Source organism: Oryza glaberrima, chromosome 2, assembly GCF_000147395.1.
Source record: "Oryza glaberrima chromosome 2, OglaRS2, whole genome shotgun sequence".
NCBI classification, from domain to species: Eukaryota; Viridiplantae; Streptophyta; class Magnoliopsida; order Poales; family Poaceae; genus Oryza; species Oryza glaberrima.
The window spans coordinates 19,195,992-19,221,914 of record NC_068327.1 but is presented as its reverse complement, the minus strand read 5'-3'; the positions used below and the strand labels follow the sequence as shown (position 1 = coordinate 19,221,914).

At 47.3% G+C, this 25,923-nt stretch overlaps 3 protein-coding genes across 3 annotated transcripts; 2 read left to right on the top strand and 1 right to left on the bottom strand.

The window, feature by feature from the left end:
- Positions 1–5,998: 5,998 nt before the first annotated feature.
- Positions 5,999–6,849, bottom strand: LOC127763637 (zinc finger A20 and AN1 domain-containing stress-associated protein 5). Its single transcript, XM_052288400.1, has one exon. The coding sequence runs from the start codon at positions 6,628–6,630 to the stop codon at positions 6,166–6,168; it is 465 nt and encodes a 154-aa protein (XP_052144360.1). The 5' UTR covers positions 6,631–6,849; the 3' UTR covers positions 5,999–6,165.
- Positions 6,850–7,993: 1,144 nt separating this feature from the next.
- On the top strand, positions 7,994–18,716 carry LOC127762569 (uncharacterized). The gene is made up of 5 exons (XM_052287068.1): positions 7,994–8,034; positions 10,587–10,632; positions 15,406–17,088; positions 17,230–17,482; positions 17,755–18,716. The coding sequence occupies exons 1-5, from the start codon at positions 7,994–7,996 to the stop codon at positions 18,714–18,716; spliced, it is 2,985 nt and encodes a 994-aa protein (XP_052143028.1).
- Positions 8,624–10,018, top strand: LOC127764149 (S-type anion channel SLAH3-like). The gene is made up of 2 exons (XM_052288982.1): positions 8,624–9,076; positions 9,180–10,018. The coding sequence occupies exons 1-2, from the start codon at positions 8,867–8,869 to the stop codon at positions 9,435–9,437; spliced, it is 468 nt and encodes a 155-aa protein (XP_052144942.1). The 5' UTR covers positions 8,624–8,866; the 3' UTR covers positions 9,438–10,018.
- Positions 18,717–25,923: the final 7,207 nt, after the last annotated feature.

Sequence of the window (25,923 nt, the reverse complement as noted above, 5' to 3'; positions counted from 1 at the left end):
TCCAGCGGCGGAGCTCAGATATGGGAAGTGGATTTGCGGATTTTTTTTTTTGTGCACGCAAATCATTTTTCCTGGGAGTCAGCTTAACTTAGCCGCTTGTGAAAATCAATCTTCACAAGCGGTGAAGTTCCACCTGTGAAGATTGTTCATTTTCATTGGTCCTTAGTTGTTGGCGGCAGAGCCGACCACCGTAGAAAACGCGAACAACCGTTAGGAAAAATCCATTTTGTAGTAGTGAGTGAAACTTTGTTAATATAAGATAACCTCAAAAGCAATTCACTCTTTTTCTAAAATACTTTTAGCACTGCTCTTTTATTTGCGGTGAAATGTAGATGGTTGTGTCATTTGTGTAAAGAGATGCTTGAATACATTCTACCGCATAATGTACCGAATTTTCAGTAACCTGAAAATTTTCACAAATTTGAATCACTTTTAAAAGGCTCAGATTGAGCTAAGATCCGTGCCACATAATAATGCCTATCTTGTTCTCCCCTTTTCCTCACCATGATGTACTCGAGCTTGACCACTTGCCTCCTAACCCAGTATGCTGCCCCCTAACCTCATCGGCATTGGAAGCCACCAAACGCGTCAGTGTGCCAAGCCAGATCGACCGCTCCTCCCTTCCTTGTCCCTATGGTCCTCCTTCCTAAGCCTGGGTGATGGCGAGAGGTGTACCCTCCCCATCTATCTTTCTCGTCATTGGCTACTCACATTGCCAAGACGCTCCCAATTCCCATCGCCCCCTTCCTAACCAATGCAGATCTGATGCTGTTGTCGTCGACCCTACCAACCAGCCTACGACTCAGATGGTACCGTTGTTGTCTCATCGCCCACTAGTGACCATCAACCCCGCGGCTTAGATGGTACCGTTGTTGCCTCGCCACTCATCCGTGACTACCAACCACCACATGTCTGCTACCTCCTTGGTATCCCTCTAATACTTTTGTCACTGTTACTAGTGAGTCTTTCGTCGCAAACCCTTCTTCTCTCCCTCTCTCCTAGCTAGAGCTTGAAGACAACTCCTAGCCATTCGATTTCAATCCAACGGCCGCGGGCCAGAGAGTAGGTTGATTGAGATTTGATGAAATCTTAGTCACCTTTAAACTAGCAATTCTTTAGAGTATCTCATTTAATTTCTACGTCAATAGATGCACACGCACCCCATCTATGCATACGTGAACGTGGGCGATGATGCGTTGCATTCATGGGGATGTACGCACATGTCGCCTTTGAATCAAAAGCTACCCGGCCACTTACCCATCATGGCAGATCGTAGATGTGCAAGGATCGATCGAGTTCGATTGCGGTGTATGAAACTCGATCGATACGTACTGATCAACATCATGACGCGAATGACGTACGTGAGCAAAACGAATCTCAACTTTTGTAAACTTCAAATGCACAGCCTTTTTTCGTTTCAAAACAAAAAAAAGCACGGACTTCTTACTTCCTCCTTCATGTACATGAAAGCAAGCACAACAATTGTTGATGATTTGATGCAGATCATATCAATTAAGCTACTCTCTTCGTTTCAAAATATAGCAACTAAGATTAAATAAGCATGTAATATTATGAATATGAACAAACCCCTATATATATCCAGATTCGTTGTATTATGGTCTGTTTGATAGAATTCTAAGTCCTAAATTTAGCTTTAAGGGTTGGGTTTGAAGTGTAGTTGTGGAGCAGACTAAATCCAGCTATACATTTCTAGTTCATTTTTTGATAGTACTCCATCCAACTTCACTCCCCATTTAGGTGGAGCTAAAACTGTTTGGCTGAACTCTAGAGCTAGAGCTGAAGCTGTGTTAAACAGACCCTTAGAATAGATCCTATTCGATCCTAGCTAGCTTATTAATTATGGGATAGCCATCCCGATTAATTATATTTTAGAATGTAGGGAGCAGCAACTCTCTCAAATCCACGAGTACACCTACCACTAAAACTTGGATGCTCGTTGCTACCGATGGAAATTAATCTATCATCCATTGGCCATTGCACACACGTACATGTAGACAAGTAGGTGGTTGCCTACGTACTACGTTGGTGGGAGTTAATTTATGGGCGATTCGATCGATCGGGAATTCGGGATGGAGCAGAATGATACGTGACGAATTGAAGGTAGCAATCGATTGGCTTTCGACTGTTTCAACCACAACGAGAACTACTCCCGCAATTATTCTGTCCACGCACCGCCAAATCGATCGCCGGAGAGATCCATTATTCGACTCGATCGATCGGCGTTGGATTGAAAGAGGCGTTTTTTTTTTCTTTTGGACAACTAATGTGGCGTATGTACGGCTTGATAAATCGGGCCACTCATGGCCCGGCAAGGTGGCAAGGCACGCGTACGTGTCGTTCATCGATGTGAGACGCGACCGCGCGATCGATCCGCGTATCCGGCGTACTACGACGGTACCTGTGGAAGCGTTATGCCTAGCAAGAAGTCTATTTGCCTCCCTCATCTCTTCCGCTTAATCATATTCCTGAACCATATAACCGGTTATAAAGCCTCCCTTATCTTTAAAAACCGGTGCAAATCAGCTCCTTTTTGGTGGTTTAGGAAGCGGTTTTCATAAGTGGGAGTGTGGGACCCACGTGTTATAGAGACATCGCAAACATAAGCGGTGAGCCCACATGTAAGTTGCTTTTCTTATTTCCCCCACTTCTCTCTCTCTCTCCCCCCTCTTGGTGGCAGCTGTAGATGTCACCTCTCGGTCTCTTCCCCCCATCTTGTGCGAGAGAGTGTGGCCATGGAAGCACGCAACGACACTACTCCAATGCTCGGTGCTGCCACTACTGCTCCATCGTGCCCCTTACCGTCTCGTCCTCCTCCTCTGTGGATGGCACGGTGGTGGCCAGCAAGGGGATCGTTAGAGATGGTGGCTGCCGCCCTTGAGGAACGTAACAGAGATTGGGAAATGTGGCTAACAATGGCGAGATGGAACCAGAGAGCGAGCTATGGAGATGTCGAGGATGGCGGGCACCGAGAGGTGGATGTGAGATGGAATCCTCTGTGGCGGATGTGTATTGGAGGGCGCTGGGCATAGCAACGATGGTATAGACCGTGCGTGAGCTTTGCTCCATCCTCCATGCGCGGTGCCCGAGAGCCCACCTTTTCATCCATGTGCGGCACCACCATCACCGAATTCCCTGTCCTCGTTGTCCGTCTCTACCCACATGCTTCTACTCCTCCTCTGGCTACCTCCTTTCCCCCTCTGCGCATGTCGTGCGTGTGGCTGAGCTCCGCCTCAACAACTTTCGCAACAACCTGTCTCCGTTCCCGGCCGTCGACCTTGAGGTTGCGGCTGAGGAAGGTGGTAAGGCGGAGATGGGTGGCGGCGACGGTGACAACTAGTGAGGAAGGCAGTTTGCAGCGGTGGAGGAAGAGAGGAGGGAGGCGACGAAGAAGGGCGGGGAGGAGGGAGGTGAGAGAGCTGGCGATACGTCGTCGCTGACCCAATGTTGTCTGCCATCCCGATGCACATTCTGTCCACCCACATCCTCCCCTGATGTTTCGTGCTCTAGGAAGCCAGCGGCAACAGCGATGGTGACACAGCGTGTCGGGGAGGAGGCGAGCTTTCAAGAGCCGGTGTGGAGGAGGGAGCGGAGAGCCCGTCGGTGGAGGCTGTGAAGGCGGCAAAACGAGAGAGAGAGGGGGGAAGGAGAGAGAGAACGGATAACATATAGGTCCTACTATTATTCTTTAACGTTTTTTCTACTGACTCATCCTAAACCGCTTTCTAAACGACTGAAGGAGCTAATAACTTGCATCGGTTTTTGAAGCTGAGGAAGATGTTATACCCGGTTTTATAGTTGAGAGATGAGATTCAATCTAGGGCAAAAGATGAGAGAGATAAAATAGACTTTTACTCCTATGCCTATCATCCTAGAAAATCAAACATGACTGGGGTCCAATAGTTCTACTCCCACCGTTTTAGGTTATAAGACGTTTTGACTTTGGCCAAAGTTAAAATAATTTAAGTTTGACTAATTTTATAGTATATTTTAGAAGCCCATTAGTGCAGGAGGGCGAGCAACAGCCCTCTCTTGGCTGGTTAGGCGGTTCGAAGAAGTTAAGTTTTGCGTTGCTTCATATTGTTTGGTGCTTATAGGAATTGACATGTCCTGAAGGCTGAAGCTTATAACGTTGATATATGATCATATAACCAACAGATTTAGGTTTAGTGACTCATATCAGAGGACAATACATGACATGTGAAAAGGCTAACGGGCGATCGGTCGCCCCTAGCGATCACCCCCCTCCTTCACGTGGTTTCCTTTTTTGGCACCGCGTTACTTTTCTATTTTAGTAAATTTATGCACCTAAAGTTTGTACAACTCAAATTTACACATCTAAAATTTAGGGACCCAAAGTTTATAAGTCAAAAGTTTATATATCCGATTCAAATTTGAATTTGAATTCAAATATTTTTAATATCGTATTTCTATACATCTAAAGTTTATACACCTAAAGTTTATAGACCCAAAGTTTATAAGTCAAAAGTTTACATACCCGATTCAAATTTAAATTTGAATTCAAATATTAGTTTATAGACCCAAAGTTTATAAGTCAAAAGTTTAACTTTTATATATAGCATTTCTATACATAAATTTTTTCAACTTTATTTTTTTTAATTTTTTTTAAATTTATGGTGTAGTAGGAAGAGAAGAAGGGGAGGAGGAAGGGGAGAGAGGAGCGTATACGAGGGATGGGGCCATGGGGGTCACCCACCCATTAGCCACGCCCCATGACATGTCCCTATTTATCTAGGGACCACCTATACATTTGTCGACAAATTTTCTCCTAAAAATTTGACAGATGTAATTATAATAGAATCGTAGTGTAATTACATTGTAACTTATATGTAATTACACTATAACTTGCACGTAACTACAGAGTAACTTGTATATGTGTTTCATGTAATTTTGAATCTTTAGATCTATTACAAGATTTGTTTTGGTGAGAAAGAAAAATAAAATCACAGCACACACATATGTGTAAGGATTTGTTTCCACAACCTCTATTTTACCGAAATAACATATTACGTAGAGATTTTTGAAAGTTAAATACAAGTTACACTATAGTTACAGTGTAATTACATGATAGTTACAGTGTAATTACATTACGATTGTGTTGTAATTACATCTGTCAAATTTTTTTAAAGAAAATTTGTCTACAAATATATAGCAAAAATCGTTTATCTATCCTAAAATCTGAATGAAGCGAAGGGCAGAAGACGACTCATTTTAATACTTGGATGTTATTATGTTTTCGTCATGAAAAATCATGATGCTTGTAAACATAGCACATGTATACCCATATTTGATTCTCCTCTCGTGCGGTCTTTAATACTGTCAACGTAAACATTACATCGTCTAACGAACAAAAGGCCTGCTTTCTTCCGTCCAAAAGAAAAAGGCTGCTTTCTTCCGAAACAAACAAGAACAGCTAGAGGAGAAGTTTGGCCACCATCTTGACAAACTGACGGTCTCCCTGTACGTGCAAACGTAACTTCCGGCAAAGTACACGGCGGAGCAAAAGAATTGACAAACTCCGCTTGATTAGGCGCCCGAATTCCATTTAACAAATCCACGCTCTCAGTTTCTTCCCCCGCAGCGCTTGTTAGTTGTTAGTCATGACGTATACGGTACACGCGAGTGAAGTGTGTGGACATACGCGCTCTCATTTTAACTTTTTTTAATCCAACATCTTTGTAGCTTGCGTGACCGGCCACCCGTTGTTTCCATCGAAATGTTGTCATCGACCAACTAATCCTGCGACTTGTTCGCCCTCAAAGAAAACTACCGCTGCCTTCATAAACTAATCTCGTAGTATAATCGTACATCAAATTTTCCAATGTTCGGTTCGGGTTTGGTCACGGTGCGCTGTAATCTAATCTACCTGACCTATTCTGAGTTCATCGCGTTCGCAGTCGATTTCATTTCCAATTTCGAGTTGGCATTTGGCAATCGGGCAATCGGCTCTGAATAGAAGGAGCAGAGATATGAACTCATTTTCATTTCAGTCGCATGCATGCATGGCTGGCTGGCGATTTCACCGCCGGCCGGCTGTAGCTTACATAATAATATAAGCGTATTTAATTTGGAATCCAACCGCGCGTTCTTCCGGCGGCGACGGGGAGCACGGCAGGTGGGGAGGGATCAGATCTTGTCCTTGAGCTTGTCGCCCTTGATGAGCGGGTTGGCGCGCGCGATGGCGTCGCGGCCGGCGGCCTTGAAGTCGAAGCCGCACGCGTGCCGCTCCGGGTACCGGTGTGCGCCGCAGAACGTGCCGCCGCACCGGCACGCGAACCCCGTAAGCCCCACCCGCTTCCTGCAGCTCGCGCACCTGCTCGCCTTCGCCACCGCCGCGACGACGACGCCAGCCTCGGCGGCAGTGGAGGAAGGCAAGAACGCCGGACAAGACGACGAGGATGGCGAGGAAGGATGAGTAGCCGGGCAGGCCGAGGCTGCGGCGGCGACGACGACGGGTGCAGTACTCTCCCGGCCTTGGCGGTCGCGGTAGCACTTGGAGCAGAGGTCGAGCGTGGCGGGGCTACCGAAGAAGCCGCAGTTGTTGGCGCACAGGCGGTGGCAGCCCTCCTGCCACCTCTGCTCCTCCGCCATGGCTGCCCACCGGCGGCTGTAGCGATCGCTCTCGCTCTCGCTCGCAGCAACCGGAGAAGGTTGCAGAGCGGATGGATGGATGGATGTAATTGGAGTGGACGAGATCGACGACGTGGGTGGAGGCAGGGGCCGGAGGGAGGCGGCCGGGGAAGGGGTTAAAAAGGGGAGGCGTGAGGCGGCCGAAAGGCGGAGACGGGAGGGAGGGATCGATTTGGCTTTGGTTTCAAGGGACGGGAAGGGATCGCGACAACGGTACTTCAAACAAATCGAGCGCCGCAGCGCAGCGCAGCTAAAGCCGGCCTACCGGCCCTGCGTACGCAACTGCGCAGGCGTGCGTGGACAAGGGACCCGACCGCCGAGCGCGACGGGCCGCTCCGTGCTGCGACCTGCGATGCGATTGGGCAGCGGCAGCGGCAGGGGTGACGAAGACAGACGGGCGTTTGGTTTGCTGCAAGCCCACTTGCGCCTGCCGACTGATTGCCGCCTTTTTGCTCTGCACGCACGCCGCACCGCCCAGCGGGTTCTCGTCCCTGCTACGAGCGTCGTTCGGCTGCGAATCAACGGTTGCTAGGCCGTGCCATCGTCCCAATGGTCCAGTCCTAACGCATCGATGCAGGCCTCTGACCGCCTGGTTGGTTTAGAAAACCGTGCAAGCTTCGCCACTGGTACTTGTCAACTTGAAGAAAGGTTGATTTGCTGCGTGCGACGCATCGCCACAACGAGTTCAGGCGTATGCTACTTGGTCTATCCGGCAAATGGCTCTTCTCGGCGTCAGTTATCCTCGAGGAAAGCAGGCGCCACACACAGCAAGAGATAAGGAGGAAAAACGGGTAAAGTATGTAGCTCTAGTTCGTGTTTAGTACAGTACTTACAATCTTCCATCCTGCAGTCAGAGCCTGTCACTGTAGGAACAATTTAATCTCATGGTGTTTCTGGATGATCGCGATCGCCCTGTAATGAATCACCGCTGATCAAATCTTCAGTCCAAAATATTTTATAGAATTATAGTAGTAGAAACTTAGATGATGGCTAGAATGTTGCTGCCATTCAGAACGGGGCTGCTCGATTCAATTGTTATGACAAAATTAGTCTACGCCATGTAATTGATCTTTTCTCAAATCTCGTTGACATGCAGTGCTCGGTACAAGTTGCGCAATGGCTCTCCACACGAATTCACGTACTTATTGCACGAACTGTGATGACATCACGAGCACATCACGAGTTCCGTGTGAACTCGCCGTGACTTCGCACACTCATCCGTGGCAATGGGTATACTTCTACCAAGTCATGCTAAACATGTATATTCTATAAAATCGGTGAAAAAGGGTATTATTTTCAATTTTTTTCCCTCTTCACCTAGGATATGGAGATAATATTCTCTTTTTTGACCGGCTCATCTATCTCGCCTTTTAACTAAACACACAAAAAAAAAATCGAACGATCATCCTCCGTTCAGTTCCATCCACCAAACCAATCAAACGCATTCTATCCTAGTTGGCATAACCAAATGCAGCCATAGTTTGAATATAGTTATCGAGATCAGAGAATGCCCGATTACTAATCATGCAAAAAGGAGTTTAAATTTAGACTTTCAGTAAACTCCCCACATCATCATGTTATTATCGCATACTATGCATGTGCATGAAGATGTCCCAACTAGTATAGTAACTCCCAAGCCAGCAAAGTGGATCGTACTGAGGAGGAAAAAGTTCATTTGACTCCTTAAAAATAACCCGAATCTAATTTATAAACCATAAACCGCAAAACCGGATATCTCGACCCTTAAACTATTGAAACCGGTGTAATTTGACTCCATACACGGTTTTGGAGGGCGGTTTTGCTGACGTGGCGCCTACGTGGTGGTATTGACCGGGTCTTTTTTACACGTGACGCTTAAGTGGCATTAGAATTAAAAAAATATGCGTGGGACCCATTAGTCATTCATACAAAAGAAAATGTGGACCCACTGACGTTGGGCCCCCCTGTCTCCTTCCTTCTTTCTCCTCCCTCTCTCTCTCTTCTCTCTCTCCCCTTCTTCTTCCCCTTCAGCTGATGGTGCGTGGCGGCAGGCAAGCCCGCAGCGGCGGTGGGAGAGCAAGCGGCGACGGACGGCGGCGCAGGGCAAGGGAAGAAACAATAACGTCAGGTTCGTGCAGCCGGACAAGCCGCGTTCCGGTCGCAGCCGATCCCTGGCGGCAAGCCGGCACGCCGCGCGACATCGAACCGCGGCGGCCGGATGATGTCCCGGGACAGGCGCTACGACTCGTTCAAGACGTGGTCCGGGAAGCTTGAGCGGCAGCTCGCCCATCTGGCTGGCGCCGGGCCGGAGTTCCCCGAGGAGGAGGAGGACGGTTGCGACGCCATCAGCAGCCACCACACCAAGTCCATGCCTCAGGTTGATCGCTTCTTCGCCGCACTGGAGTGCCCCGAACTGGACAAACTCCGGGTAAGTTTCTTGAGCTAATTCTTCTGTAACCACACATCGATCTCTGTGCTTTGATTTGCTGGAACACTGGAGAGAGCTCACGGTGTGTACTGTGTCGCATCAGTCATCGGAGGAGCTGGTGCTTCCGTTGGACAAAACGTGGCCGTTTCTGCTCCGGTTCCCGGTGTCGGCGTTCGGTATCTGCCTCGGCGTGAGCACCCAAGCGATCCTGTGGAAGACGGTGGCGACGTCAGCGCCGACCAGATTCCTTCACGTCACTACCAAGGTGAACCTGGTGCTAGTGCGTTTCCGTCGTGCTCATGTGCGTCATCGCAGCCATCTACGCTTGCAAGGTGGTCTTCTTCTTCGAGGCCGTCCTTGAGCGGCAAGGGAGTTGGGCGGCAAGCGGGGGAGGAGGTGGGCGCGCTCACCGCGAGGAGCGGGGCGATGTGGTCGCGGCGGCAGGGATCCCGGCGAGCCGCGCAGACGAGGGGGAGCGGCGATCCAAGCAGACTAGGGGTAGGAGGCGGGGGCGCAGCGGCGCGAGGGCGGAGGCGGAGTACATCGCCGGCCTGCACGCCATGGCGATGGCGGCGGCGGCGGCGGTGGCGAACGTTGTCGGGGAGATCCCCCACCTCACCCTATCCATGGCGGCCATCGCTGGATGCCGCCGTCTTCGCTCCCCGGCGTCTCCGCCGCTCGCCACCGTCTCTGCTTGCCCGCCGCCGCCCTTCCGCCGTCTCCCGACCGCCGTCCCGACCGCCGGACGCTGCCGCCATCCCCACTGCTGCTCCGGGGGTGAAGAGAAAGGCTAGGGAGAGAATGAGAGAAGGGAGAGAGGGAGGAGGAAGAAGGGGAGGAGAGGATGACATGTGGGCCCCACATGGTCTGTGGGTCCCGCATGTCATCCTATGTGTGAATGATAAATGATTTTTTTTTAATTCTAATGCCACTTAAGCGTCACATCAACGCCACGTGTAAAGAAGATCCGGTCAATACCGCCACGTAGGTGTCACGTCAGCAAAACCGCCCTCCAAAACCGTCAAGGGAGTCAAATTGCACCGGCTTCAATAGTTCGGGGGTCGAGATGTCTGGTTTTGTGGTTTAGGGTCATTTATTAGATTCGGGAAAAAGTACACCGAAGGTCCCTCAACTTATCAACGGGATAAAAAAACGTCCTCGAACCGCAAAACCAGATATGTGAGGTCCCTTAACTATACAAAACCGGTCACCCGAGGTCCTTCGGGGGTTTTGACCCCGGTTTTGATCTACGTGGCGGCTGAGTCAGCGTGGGTCCCATATGGGCCCCACATGTCAGATGTCCACGTTAGCCTCCTCTCCCCCTTTCCCCTTTTCTCTCCCTTCATCATCTTCGTCAACGTCACGGCGAACCCGCGGCTCGGCGAGGCCGCACTCCGGCGGGTCGGCACGTCGGCGGCGGCGGTGGACTGGCAGGTGGAGATGCTCACCTGGAACGGCGCCGCCGAGGCCGCCGCCAGGGCGTCCGCCGCGCTCGTCGTGTCCAAGCTAGCCAGCAATTAAGAAGCAGAACGCGCTCCGTGTCGCCGGCGTCCCTGGCGATATCAAGTCTGCGTCGTCGCTGCTCTACGTCGCCGACGAGGAGTGCAACCTCCTAGGCCTCCTCATCATCAAGAAGCTGACGCGCAACCACGATACCTGCAGCAAGATTGGCAACGCAATGTATTTGATAGGTGGAGCACATGCTGTCAAGAAAAAACCAAGTTCCATCACAATTGAGTTCTCCCGTGGGAATTATAATAAGATTCCATCGTGCCTCTTCTTTATCAGTGATTTGGAATATCTACAGATAGAAAGATGCATCATGAGCTTGCCTCGAGAGTTTGAAGGTTTTAAGCAGCTAACTGTTCTGAATCTGCATACACCTAACCTGTCCAATGTGTATGTTCCACTCGACAAAACAAAAGTTGCGGACAGGAGTAAAAACTATATGATGCAAAGCTTTTGTCAGCCTAACTGAAATAGAAACACTTGTTATGAAAAGATGTATGGTTGCGTTGCCTCAAATGTTTTCTTTTTTTTGGATGAAAGGCCAAGGCCCAGCTTTCATTAGAAAAGCATAAGAGTACATGTAACTACTGGGGATTCCAGTTTACAACTAGCGCAGAAACAAAGACAAAGGCAGAAGCATGAGATGCTGACGCAGCAGCAAAACACACACCCAGTAGACAGACAGAAGAAGCAGGAAAAATAAATCACTGAAAAACTCCTAGCTGCTTGAACCTCCTGTCCCGCGGACACTGGCAAGCAGTGATCCTCTGGCCTTCTCCATCTCGTCCCTCAGCTGCAGCGGCAATAAGGGTCCCCACTGTTTCAAAAATGACAGAGCTTTGTGAGAAAATGAGACCGTTGCCTCAAATGTTCGAAGGTTTCAAGCGGCTATCTGTCTTGAATCTGAAATATATATACTCAACATACGCCTCCTTGACAATATCATCGACTTCTCCGCTATCGGCGCCGGATCAGTCGTGATCACGCCGTCGTGCGCTAAGGCTGTGAAGCGATCATGGAGCCGGGCACCTCGAGCTGGAGCGGCTCGGCGTCAAGGTGCGCCGCGCCCGCGTGGGGCGTAGCCTGCCGCCACCGCCTCCGCTTCGCTCTCACGCTACCTCCACCGGCAGCATCCTCCCGTCCGCGCTCTCCGCCGTGGAGAGATCGAGTGCCGCCGCATCCTCCTGTCCTCCCCCTCTGCCGACTCCCTCCTCGCCGCATCCTCTTCAATGGAGAGCCAAACGAGGCCATCTGGCGCGAGGCGGGAGAGGAGATCCAGTCGACGACACGGCAACAGGCGAGGCCGACGCTAGTGCCACCCGAGCTCCTCCAGCAAGTGCCGCTTCGATGGCGGCTACGTCCCCCGCCGGTTGCCGCCTGTGCAGCTGCTGCCCCTCCGCCTCCGCCCACCCGTGCGCTGCTCCGCTGCCTGCGCCCGCCGGCTACCGCCCGTGGAGGAGAGAGAGAGAGAGGGTAGGAGAGGTGAAGAGGAGGGGAGAAGAAGAGGCTGACATGTGGGGCCCACGTGGGTCCACGCTGACTCAGCCACCAACAACCGTGGTCAAAGCGCCACGTAGGACAAAACCGGGATGAAAACCGTCGAGGGACCTCGGGTGACCGGTTTTGTATAGTTAAGGGACCTCGTGTGTCCAGTTTTACGGTTCGAGGATGTTTTTATATCTCGCTGATAAGTTGAGGGACTTTCGGTGTACTTTTTCCTTATATTCGGGTCACTTTTAAGGGAGTCAAAATGAACTTATTCCTACTGAGGAGGAGGTCCCCTGCCACAGGTCCAGTATCTCCGGTTTGCTGTGATTGGGTCGTTTGCGCCAATGGGCTTCCAACTATCTGGGCCAAAATGGAAAGCCCGGACAAGATGCAAATCACATTCCTTCGGGCTAGCAAACATGCAAGGAATAAGTTCACTTGTTGTCCTTCCATTTGTCGCCAAGCTTAATATTTGTTCTGGAAACGAAATACCACTTACTCCCTCCTTGCCTAAATGTTTAACGTCATTGACTTTTTTAAACATGTTTGACCGTTCATCTTATTTAAAAACTTTTGTGAAATGTGTAAAACTATATGTATACATAAAAGTATATTTAACAATAAATCAAATGATAGGAAAAAAATTAATAGTTACTTAAATTTTTTGAATAAGACGAACGGTCAATTTTTTTAAAAAAAGTCAACGGCGCCAAACATTTTGGGATGGAGGGAGTATAACCCATCCCCAACTCACAATACCATGTCAAATTTGGCCCCTCAGTAATATAGTGACCAGTTTTTTATGACGTTGCGAGTGGGACCCATATAGATCCACATGTCAAGTGCCAACTCTTCTCCCTCTTCCCTCTCTTTCCCATCTCTCAGATTCTCAAGTGTTGGAGCAGGGTGTTTGCTAACTGGTGAGGAGGGGGCTGCGATGGTCTGCCCCCATCCAGCGAAATCTCTTCACTCTCTCCTATCAGTTCAGTCCTATGGTGGCGGCTCAGTGGTGAAGCGATGCTCGGAGGAAGGCGATTGGGGCGCCGCCAACATGTTTCTGGCTTTGGGGCCGGCACAGCGTCAGTGGCGGAGCTCGTGAAGGAGAAAGGTGGCAGCCGACGGGGTGGTGGTGGTTGGTAGTGGATCCTCGGCTCCTCGCCGGTTGTTGCTTCCGCTACTGGTGGAGAGATGGTTTGTAGTCCCGGTTGGTAACCCCTTGTAGTCCCAGTTTTTCACCGGGAGTAAAGATCTATCTTTAGTCTCGGTTGAAATAATCGAGACTAAAAATACATCTTTAGTCTCGATTGGTGTTAGATAGCAGCACAGTCCTGGTTGGTCACCATTTTTTTTCTTTTTTTATATTCTCATTGTTTCTTTCCAAAGAGTTGCTCCTTTCCCAAATCTCCCCAAATATCCCAAAATCAAAGTATCATCCCAAATCAATGAATCATTCACATCACAAATTCTCAAAAAAATACAAATCAAATTCTTAAAGAAATACATCACAGATCAAACATCAAATACATCACACATCATATACATCACAGATCCAAACATCACAAGTTCTTAAATCCAAATATATCACAAATTCAGAAAAAAAAAATTGTGCTTCCGTTGCCGCCTCCCTCCTCCGGCAGAGGAGAGGGCGTCGCCGGCTGCCAGCTCCCGCCACCGCCGCGCTCCCTGCCGCCCGCGGCCAGCCGGCAGCCACCGCCGCCCGGGCTCGGCCCCCTGGACTCACTCTGGTAGAGGAGGAGGAGGAGGAGGAGGAGGTGGGGAGGGGGTGGAGAGGGGAAGGGGAAGGGGAAGGGGAGAGGAGAAGACTTGCTAGCCAGAATGCCAGATCCGATCTGAGGACTTGCTGTTCATGAGAGCGTAGGGAGTAGAGAGAGAGGAAGGGGAATGGATCGATAAGATCGAGACTCTGGCGCGCGCGGGTGGTTTATACCAACCGGGACTAAAGATAATTAGGGCCTAAATTCGACCCGACAACTTTTTGAACCGGGACTAAAAATGATCTTTAGTCCCGGTTGGTGTTACCAATCGGTACTAAAGATCAAAATTTTTTATTTTTAGTCCCAATTTTTAATGGAACCAGGATTATTATGGAATTTGGTGGACAGACTAAAGATGATTTTTTCACCAGTGAGCTGTTTTCCGATCAAGGATAGTTCTCGGTCATTCATCAATATTCAGATAAACACATCGATAGTTGAGACTGAAAAATCAAAAGAAAATCTGAAAAAACAGTCACAACGTGCTGAAGTTAGCTCCAACAGATCACATCAATCATTGCTAATTTGCTATAGCCAACAAAGTGGACCAAGGACTAGCGACGGGGGCGATAGAACTAGGCCTAGGTGATGCAAGCAAGAAGGATTGAGGCAAAACGAAGCTAGTTGAGCAGATCGAGCCCGAGACGGCTCCGGCGGTGCAGATCGAGGCACGCATGCTTTGCCCCACGCCTTGGGATGCAAGCAAATCGACTGGCAAACCTACTTATATGTTAAATAAAAAGTAATCGCTACTGGAGAAGAGGTCTTTGGAGGGTCGGCTAATTTCCACAATAGTCCCGGTTCCAAAACGAACCGGGACTATGGCTTATTAGTCCCGGTTTATTACTTCAACGCGGTTCGCCTCCTGACAGGGCATGTCAGACCTCTGTCGGGGGGCTTGGGATCTTTAGTCCCGGTTCGTGTTACCAACCGGGACTAAAGATCATATCTTTAGTCCCGGTTGGTAATACAAACCGGGACTAAAGTGATTTGAGATCTTTATGCCCGGTTGGTGTTACCAACCGGGACTAAAGTTGCACAGCTTTATATACCCGTTCTTCCTCCTCCAGCCCGAGCCATTGCTTCAAAATTAAGCTTTGAGGGAGGGAGGTGCTGTCAAAATTTTAAGCAAAATTTTTTGGTGGTAATATACAAATTTGAGGTCTTCAAAAGGTTAGCAACTTTATCCTACTCTTTGTTTTTCTTAGCATCTACATTTGGAGCTATTTTTTTTACATATTTTTCCCTCTAGAAAATGTGATGGAAGATGATGAGAGAGAAAGTGTGTGTAGGGAATAAATAAGATTATAAATACTTGTTTGAATAATTACATATAATTTTGTATGCAATTATAAAACTAAGCTAATTTAATATTAAAATAAGAAAAACATATTAAATATTTGTTTATAATGTAATTAAAACATGAAAAATATGTACAGTGAATTTAATAATAATGATTAATTGTATGAATAATTATATTCAATTATTGTATTATTATGTAATTACCTTGTAAATCTTAGATTTTGTATAATTACAATTTATATGTATTTCATATAGATGGATCGGCAATGGATGTACGCGGATCGGCGGTCGAAAGAGTTTATTGACCGCGTGCATTATTTTTTGGGTGGGGCCAATGATAACAAGCGTAACGGTTTTATAAGCTTTCCATGCGACAAGTGCAAAAACCAGAAGGAGTATTCCACCACACGAACTATTCATGCCCACCTGTTTCAGTGGGGGTTCATGCGTAGCTACAATTGTTGGACCTCGCATGGAGAGGTAGGGGTTGCAATGGAAGAGGAAGTAGAAGATGAGAACATTCTAGACTGGGCTCAGTATGGCGGATTTGAAGAAAACACAATGGGCGAGGCGGAGCTGGATGTTGAAGGGAATGACGGTGCTGATGAACTTGGTCAAATATTGCGGGACTTACAGGAGGACTGCAAAAGTGAAAAGGAGGTGCAGAAACTGGAGCACATGTTAGCGGACCACAGAACAGCGTTGTACCTAGGTTGCGAGAAGGGCTACAAAAAGTTGAGTACCATCCTAGAATTCTTGCAATGGAAGGCTAAAAATGGTGTGAGTGACAAGGCATTCGGCGAGTTATTGAAACTCGTAAAGAACATTCTTCCGGAGGGGAACGAATTGCCCGAAAGTACGTACGAAGCTAAGAAGACAGTCTGCCCTCTAGGTCTGGAAGTACAGAAGATTCACGCGTGTCCGAACGACTGTATCCTGTATCACGGTGAGTACGAAAACCTGGAAGCATGCCCTGTTTGCAAAGCATTACGATACAAGATAAGACGAGATGATCCAGGTGAAGTTGACGGACAGCCTTTGAAGAAGAGAATTCCTGCTAAGGTGATGTGGTATTTCCCTATAATACCAAGGCTGAAGCGGTTTTTCAGGAACAAATCACATGCTAGAATGATGCGGTGGCACGCAGAAGAACATAAACAGGATGGGATGCTGAGACATCCCGCTGACGGGTCGCAGTGGCGAAATATCGACAGAACATTTAAAGACTTTGGCGAGGATGCACGAAACGTGAGGTTCGGTTTAAGCACGGATGGAATGAATCCGTTTGGAGAGATGAGCAGTGGCCATAGCACCTGGCCAGTCACCATGTGCATCTACAATCTTCCCCCTTGGCTATGCATGAAGCGGAAGTACATCATGATGCCGATTATTATTCAAGGCCCGAAGCAACCTGGTAACGACATTGATGTGTACCTAAGACCATTGGTTGAAGATCTGAAAGTGTTGTGGAGGAAAGAGGGCGTCCCCGTGTGGGATGAGGACAAGCAGGAGCAATTTAACCTACGAGCGTTGCTATTCGTTACAATTAATGATTGGCCTGCGCTTAGTAACCTATCCGGACAATCAAACAAGGGGTACAACGCTTGCACTCACTGTTTGGATGAAACTGAAAGTACTTATCTGAAGCATTGCAGGAAGGTTGTGTACATGGGCCATCGTCGATTCCTTGCTGCAAACCACCCTGTACGGAAAAAAGGCAAACACTTCGAACAGAAGGCAGACCATCGTACTAAGCCTAAAGATCGCAACGGGAAAACAGTGTTCGAAATGGTGAAGGATCTGAAAGTAGTATTTGGAAAGGGACCTGGCAGCCAACCTATAGAGAGCAAAGATGGTCACGCGGCGATGTGGAAGAAAAACTCTATTTTTTGGGAGCTACCCTATTGGGAGGTCTTGGACATTCGCCACGCAATCGACGTGATGCACCTCACTAAGAACCTTTGCGTAAACCTGCTGGGCTTCTTAGGTGTATATGGAAAGTCCAAAGATACACTCGAAGCACGCAATGATCTCAAGCATATGGAACAACACGAGGGCGTTCATCCGGAACCGAACGAGAAAGGAAGCCATTACTTAAGTCCGGCGGGCTACACCCTAAGCAAGGAAGAGAAGGAGAGTATGTTTCAATGCCTAGAGAGCATCAAGTTACCGTCCGGATATTCCTCGAATGTAAAGAGAATAATAAGCACGAAGGATAAGAAGTTCACAAACCTAAAGTCTCATGACTGTCACGTGCTTATGACACAGGTGCTTCCTGTTATAATTCGTGGTATCCTTCCTGATAATGTGCAGGCAACAATAACGAAGCTTTGTGCTTTCATGAACGCAATTTCACAGAAAGTCATCGATCCAGAAAGTTTAACCGCTCTTCAGCATGACGTGGTGCAATGCCTTGTTAGCTTTGAGTTGATCTTTCCACCGTCATTCTTCAATATAATGACACATCTTCTGTGCCACCTTGTAAAAGAGATCGGTATTCTCGGTCCTGTGTACCTACACAACATGTTTCCTTTCGAGATGTACATGGGCGTTCTAAAGAAGTACGTTCGTAACCGTTCTCGTCCGGAAGCAAGCATCGCGAAGGGTATGGAACAGAGGAGGTCATTGAGTTCTGCGTAGTTTTTATTGAAGACCTCGAGCCAATCGGGGTACCCGAATCAATCCATGAGGGGAGACTACGGGGAAATGGCACACTTGGAAGGAGAGCAATTATGACTGTAGACAACAATTTATTCCGAAAAGCACATTTCACGGTTTTGCAACAATCTTCGTTGGTTGCTCCTTACATCGATGAGCACCTTGCGATTGTTCGCTCAGAAAACAGTGGCAAGTCCGAAGCCTGGATTACACGCCATCATATTGATACTTTCCCCGCTTGGCTGCGAGAACACCTCCTGGGTAACGAGACGATTGACCGGCAACTAGCCTTCTTGGCTAGGGGACCCTCCGGCTCGGTAACTACATTCCAAGGTTATGAAATCAATGGATACACTTTTTACACAAGAGCCCAAGACAAAAAGATCACGAACCAGAACAGTGGTGTTCGTATCGATGCCATAGGACACGATGGTCCAACTAGCACGTATTACGGTGTCATCGACAACATTTGGGAACTAGAGTATGGACCCCTGAAGGTCCCTCTGTTTCGGTGCCAATGGGTTAGGCTGATTGGTGGAGGCGTAACGATTGATGATAGCGGGATGACAACGGTTGACCTAAACAAGGTAGGATACTTAGAGGAACCATTCGTTCTAGCCAATGATGTAACGCAAGTTTTTTACGTGAAGGACATGGATAGCAAACCAAAGAAGGGGAAAGGGCCCGATGAGTCAAGACGCCATGTTGCTCTCCCAGGCAAGAGGAAAATCGTTGGAGTCGAGGATAAGACTGACGAAAATTACGATCTGTTTGAGGGGCAACCTCCGTTTGTAGTGACGGTTGACCTGAGCATCATACTATCAAAGGAGGACACGCCGTACTCACGCAACGATCATAGCGAAGGAACAATAGTGAGGAGAAAGTACGTGAGGAACACAGTGACCTAGGTTGTTTGATGGAAGATGTAAATTATTTGTATTGTATTGAAGGTCGAACAATTTGGATCAATATATTATTCTCAACTGCTTAATTTGTAATGTATTACTATTTTTCAACCATATGATATTTATAAATGGTTACTTCCATTTATTTACACTTTGAATACAATTAATTAGGCAATATGTTATTTATAACTGATTATTGGTATTTATTTCCACTTTGAAAACAATTAAGTAGGCCATATCTTAATTATAAATGATAATTTCTATTTATTTACACTTTGAATATAATTAAATTGGCCTTATGTTAATTATAAATGATTATTTCTATTTATTTATACTTTGAGACCATCTACTTAGGCATATCTTGTTTATTTCTATTTATTAAAATTTTGGAAACATTTAATTCGGCCATACGTAAATTATGTACGATTTTGGTATTTATTTGGACTTTGAAACCATATAAATCCGCCATGTGCTAATTATATTGGATTTATTGGTATTTATTTCGACTTGTAAGACAATTTAAGAAGGTCATAAATCGGTTTTCTGTACACATCTTTAGTCCCGGTTATTAACAGTATCCGGGACCAATACAAATTTTGGAATAGCGGGAAAACATCTTTTGTCTCGGTTCGTGGCTTCCACCGGGACTAAAGATGTCTTTAGTCCCGGTTAGTAGTAACAACCGGGAGTAAACATTTGTTCTTTACTCCCGGTTGTTACTACCAACCGGGACAAAAGATTACCGGGTATAAATATCCACTGCATCGGCTTTCCCACGCCACACTTAGACTTCTCCACGATCGATCTTCTTCCTCCCGCGCCATTACCGGCCCAGACGTCGCCGCCGCCTCCGCCGTCGTCGTCGTCGTGCTCGCCGCGCTCATCCGCCCTCGCGAACGCCACCGGCAGCGTTGCCTCCCTCAAGGTGAGGGGCGCAAATCTTGCGCCTCCGATCTCGCATTCTCTCTCTTTCTCGATCGATCTTGACACGCGCCGGCCGACCGGATCGACCTCGCCGCCATTGTCGTCGCCGACTCCACCTCCGGCCGCCGCCGCCGCGCGCCGACACCACCGCCGCCGCACGCCGACTCCACCTCCACCGCCGCCGCTGCCGGCGCGCGCCGACTCCACCTCCGCCGCCGCCACCGCCGTGCGCCAACTCCACCTCCATCTCCACCACCGCCGCCACCGCCACCGCCGACTCCACCGCCGCCGCCGCCGCGCGCCGACTCCACCGCCGACTCCACGGTGGAACGTTTGAATGAGAACGTTTTAGCGAACGACGACTTAGCGACTTAGCGAGAACGACGTCTTAGCGACTTAGCGACTTAACGACTTTCACGAACGACGACTTAGCGACTTAACGACTTTCACGAACGACGACTTAGCGACTTAGCAAGAACGACGTCTTAGCGACTTAGCGACTTAACGACTTTCACGAATGACGACTTAGTGACTTAGCGACTTAGCGAGAACGACATCTTAGCGACTAAACGACTTTCACGAACGACGACCTAGCGACTTTGACAGACAACGACTTAGCGACTTAGCGACTTTCACGAATGACGACTTAGCGACTTTCACGAACGACGACTTAGCGACTTTGACGGACAACGACTTAGCGACTTAGCGAGTTAGCGACTTAGCGAGAACGACGACTTAGCGACTTAACGACTTAACGAGAACAACGACTTAGCGAATTATACATGTATACTTGTAGGGTTTAGACGTATGAGCTGTACATGTTGATGTCCATGACCTCACTGTCTTTTTTTCTTTGCACGCACAGATGGCCGACCGCGATGACGAATAAATCCTGTTAGACACGATCGCAGAGGGCAGCAGTCAGTACTGGGTGGATGATGAGGGGAACGAGGATCCCAACCAATACCTGAACGAGGAGGGGTACGATGAGGGTAACCAGGAGGCTAACCAGGGGGGACCGAGGAGGGGACTGATAGTCAACCGTCGGCCGGACAGAAGAGGCCACGCAGGAAAAGAGGTCCCGCGAAGAAGCTTGAGGGAAGGCACATCGTTACTGAGATTGCCCCAGACGGCGAACCAGTAGCCCCGGCGGGTATAGGACAAAAGTTTGTGAATCATTGTAGTTGGGTCGTGAGAGACAACGTCCCCATCAGCATAGTGTACTGGCGTCGAACTAGGTCACGCGGGGATGAAGATAGCTTTCTCCCTAACACAGAGAAGGACATGTTGTGGACCACCATGCTGGAGACATTCACGATCCCTGAGGCAGATCGTCCTAGATGCAAAGAATGGACCCTGAAGAAAATGGCAGAACTATTCCAGAGCTACAAATCAGATCTGTACAAGAGATACATCCTCAAGGGCTTGACACCTTATTTCAACGTGCATAACAAGCTTAGGGATCACTGGGATGCGTTTGTGGCATACAAGACTGGAGCGCAAGGGCAAGCACAGATAGAAAAGAACAAAGCCAATGCAGCTAAGAAGAAATACCATCACCGGCTTGGGTCAGACGGATATGGAAAGGCAATCCCCAAGTGGGACAAATTGGAAGCTGACTTGATAGCAAGGGGTATCGAGCCGGCCACGGCTAATTGGCCTGAGCGATCGAGGAACTGGTTCTATGCACGCGGTGGATCGCTCAATCCAGGTGATGGCTCCCTCATATTCGGCGATGAGATTCGAGATGCAGCACGCCGACTTGCGGATGCAATTGAAGCCTCTACGCAGGGGACTTTCCGGCCCGACAGAGAGAAGGACGAGCTCACCCTCGCACTACAGAATCCTGAGCATCCAGGACGAACGCGAGGAAAAGGCGTCCTTCCTTGGAAATATGGATTCAAAGAGGACGTCCACACGTATAGGAGTCGGATGAGGAGCAAGAGGGATACAGAGGCTAAGATCGTCGATCTTGAGTACAGGGTGTCCACCTATGAGGCAAGGATGCAAGAGGAGGTGACAAGACAGGTGGACCAACGCCTGGCCGAGCAGCGCGGAATGGAAACACAAGCGCCCGTCATGGTGAGCCCCTCGGGCAACCGCAGCAGCTGCGCATCAACGGGCCAAGTTGGATTAGAGGGCATTAAGGCAGTGGCAGCTCACGAAGCAACCCACTTCCCCGTTGATGATATCACGCAGCGAACACCCTGCGATATGCATACTCCATTCAGGAACTTGTCTATCAAGGTATGCGAAATGCGAAATTTGTTACATATATATGTTGATTAGTAATTAATGAACTATATTTCTTGTGAAGGTCACGTCGGGCATGACCATACCCACAGACCCTTCGAGTACATACCATTGCAGGCCCATTCCACATGGATATGCGAAGGTCGAGATAGAGCTGGTGGAACGAACCTACGAGGATCTCGAGTTTGACATCCCCGGAGGAGACGGGGAGAAGAAACTTGGAGACACAGCCCACGCCATCATACTCTGGCGTAAGAAGTACATCGTGTTTCCCGGGCAAGAACGGCCGCCCGCTCCTCCTTCCCCGCCGCAAGCACAGTCTCCTCCGCCATCACCGCCTCGTCAGTCTCCTCTGGCTCCTTCCCCTGCACCACCACCTCCTCCGCGTGCACCAGCTGCCAAGTCTGCACCGTCGGGCCCGCGGGCAACTACTCCTCCGCGTGCACCTACTGCCAAGTCTACACCGTCAAGGTCCCGCCCATATGAACCCGCACCATCAAGGCCGAAGAAGAAAGCCAGATCTGACAAGCCACAGCTCCCCGCTCTCAAGAAAAGGGCATACGACTTGACTCCGGAGGAGCTCGATGAAGCCGTTAGAGCGGAAGTTAGGGAGCAGTTGAAGCCACATAGTCCGGAAAAGAAGATCCCTATAGCCCCGGAGATTCAGGATCACTTTATTAAGATGGCCGAACTGGGCAAACCGGTCGAAGTTTCTGACTATGATCGAACATTGAGGAAGGCTCTTAAAGCCAAGCCTTCAGCAGTGAGGTGCGGAAAGGAAGTCCCTCAGTTGGGGCAACAGCCACGACAAGAGGTTGAACCGTTAGTCGTAGAACCGGCACAACTAGAGATATGCAACTTCTTGAAAGATACGGGACTGAGTATGGAGCAGTTGCTAGAGGACGCACCTATCGAAACGGCTCCGGTCATGTACACGTTTAAACTCGGTGAACCGCTAGTCACGCCTGATAAGATCAGAGAGCTACCTACACAGATGTACCGGTTCCATCAATGGTACATGGACAAATCAGCGATGGGTAGAGAGATGTTCGGAGCTAGGGTGCGAAACTCAGATTATTACCAAGGAGAAGATGTTATTTGGATCCGCTACAAAGAAGTCTTCGACTTATACCACCTGAAGGCCCTCGATGTCTCTATTCTCAGCGTGTGGACTTTGTAAGTACTATTTATAGTTCAATTTTGTTCCTCCTTTGAACGTTGCTCACACACATTCCTTTTCCCCGTTGTAGAATGGAGATTCAGTTGTGCCGTCAACACAACAAATTCAATACTGGATTCATGGACCCACGCAAAGTGAACACGCTGATGATACAACAATACGAGAAACAAACCGAGGACAATATCATCCATTTCCTGGTGCAGCAGCGTTATAAGAGGTTCATACTACTTCCCTACAACACATCGTGAGTTCCTACAATAATAATTAACTTCAATTTTGTTCCTTCAATTTTGTTCCTACAAAGTTCCTACAATCATACTATGTATCAAGTAATGCAAATTGCAGATTCCATTGGGTCCTTCTTCTTTTCGACCTTGAGAAATCCAAAGTTCATGTCTACGATTCAATGGATAAACCGGAGAAAACATTCGCAAAGATTTTCGAAGTGATAGATAGGTATTGTCATATATTGCACTGTCATTATGAATCATTGTATAACTACTAGATCTCGGTTAATAAATTAATCCTTCCTAACAACTCTAAATAGAGCATGGATTCGGTTCCGTACATTGGTCCGTGGGATCTGGAATGAAAAACTCACCCGGAGGTTCAATTTTCCGGTTAGTACATGCTAGCTCCAATTTTGTATTGAATCACTTCTTTGTTCTAAATCAGATATGCATACTAAATCTCTCGTTGTTTCTCTTTCAGTATGCAAAGCAGGAAAAGGGGACTAACTTGTGCGGCTACTACGTATGCCATTACATGCACTGCTTAGCACACCAAATCAGGACTGGCCAGGACCTTGAAGTACGTAAATTTATTCTTCCGTTAATTATTGCTTACTGGTTTCATATATATAATCCCTTTTTTTCCAAATAACAGATGATTTACCTGATAGATAACACCACCCACGATGATTTCATAAGGGCTGTTCAAGAACAGATAATGGGATTCATCAACAAGCATATTCTCCATCCCACAGGAGAATTCTATTACGATGGATCGACTATTCATAAAGCTGGTCCTTCTTCTTCCGATGTCACCAAGTCGTAGTAGCAGAAACAAAGATTACAACGTCCGAACGAATTGTAATATATATCTATATATTCATATATGCACACATGCATTTACTTTTGTGTACTTGGTTTGGTAATATATGTGTATATTTACTTACTTGCAAACTCATATTTTGTTAATATATATATATATATATATATATATATATATATATATATATATATATATATATATATATATATGCATATGGCCTCTAATTACTTAAGTGCACACATATTTATATATACATACATACATACATATATATATATATATATATATATATATATATATATATATATATATATATACATATATATATATATATATGTATACATACATATATATATGTATATACATATATGTATACATACATATATATATGTATATACATATATGTATACATACATATATGTATATACATATATGTATACATATATACCTATATACATATATACATATATACATATATACATATATAGAAATGTATATATTACACACATGCATATATGTGTGCACTATATGTATATCTATACATATATATAATGCATATTGCATTATATATATGTATAGATATACATATAGTGCACACATATATGCATGTGTGTAATATATACATTTCTATATTATGCATATATATATATATATATATATATATATATATATATATATATATATACATGATATATATTCATATATATATGTACACCAGGCAGCACAACCAAATTTAAAAAAAAAATAAAAGAAAATTCTTTAGTCCATGGCTTTGCCGGCCACGTGGCAAAGCCATCTTTAGTCCCGGTTGGTGTCACCAACCGGGACTAAAGATGGAGATTTACTCCTGGGTATTTGAACCGGGACTAAAGACCGCCATCTTTAGTCCCGGATTCTCCCTCCCGGTTCGCTACCCGGGGATAAAGGGGGTTGCGAACTGGGAGAGATGAGCACTTCTCCAGTAGTGAATCCATAGGTTTTCGCGTTATGGCTCTGCTTGCCGCGTCGTAGAGATGCAAATGAAACAACCCATAAACTCATTTATAGGCCAAATTAGTAGGTAACCCACGGGTTACTCACTAATTTTGCCTATAAACGGGTTCGCGGGTTGGCTCACTTGTATCCCTACCCACGCCCCCTCCATTCCCATCCCCACGCGTGCCAGTGCTGTCAACCTCGAGCTCGATGGGCTCATGGTCATCGTCGACGCATCGTTGCCTCCATTCACTGCTAGACCCAACCATCACCAGATCCCCTCTTGTCGAGTCTCCTCTAGCTACTACGGACCGCCGCATCCCCTCCTTCCCCCCTCCCCTCGCTAGCCACCCTGCTCCAACGCTTGAGAATTGGCAGTCGATTGTGAGGCTCACGTGGATACTACTCATCACGTCAGCCAAAAACCAGTCACTATACTACTGAGAGACCAAAGTTGACATGGTACTGTGAGTTGGAGATAGGCTATAGCTGGTATTTCAGTTCAGGCACGAGTTCTAGACTCGGTAACAAATTAAGGGACTTAATGTGAACTTATTGCAACATGCAAAATCTCGTTGTTGCAATAATCTCGATAACAAAGGGTAATCTCAGTTAGACAAAAGGGTATACATGGGCCCAAAGACAGTAGCTCAAAAATTTTATATACCGATAAGGATCACCTATATATTTGTTGACAAATTTTCTTTCAAAAATTTGATAGATGTAATTATAGTACAATCGTGATGTAATTACCCTGTAACTTGCATGTAACTATAATACAACTTTCAAAAATCTCTCCGTGACATGCTATTTTGGTGAAACGGA

What these genes read in the sequence shown, in the direction of transcription:
- LOC127763637 (XM_052288400.1), bottom strand. Translation starts at nt 6,630, where the DNA reads ATGGCGGAGGAGCAGAGGTGGCAGGAGGGCTGCCACCGCCTGTGCGCC.
- LOC127762569 (XM_052287068.1), top strand. Translation starts at nt 7,994, where the DNA reads ATGGAGATAATATTCTCTTTTTTGACCGGCTCATCTATCTC. An exon ending in ACATTCGCCACGCAATCGAC is followed by an intron (nt 17,089 to 17,229) that starts GTGATGCACCTC and finishes GAACCGAACGAG; the next exon opens with AAAGGAAGCCATTACTTAAG. An exon ending in GGCAACAATAACGAAGCTTT is followed by an intron (nt 17,483 to 17,754) that starts GTGCTTTCATGA and finishes AGCATCGCGAAG; the next exon opens with GGTATGGAACAGAGGAGGTC.
- LOC127764149 (XM_052288982.1), top strand. Translation starts at nt 8,867, where the DNA reads ATGATGTCCCGGGACAGGCGCTACGACTCGTTCAAGACGTGGTCCGGG. An exon ending in CCGAACTGGACAAACTCCGG is followed by an intron (nt 9,077 to 9,179) that starts GTAAGTTTCTTG and finishes GTGTCGCATCAG; the next exon opens with TCATCGGAGGAGCTGGTGCT.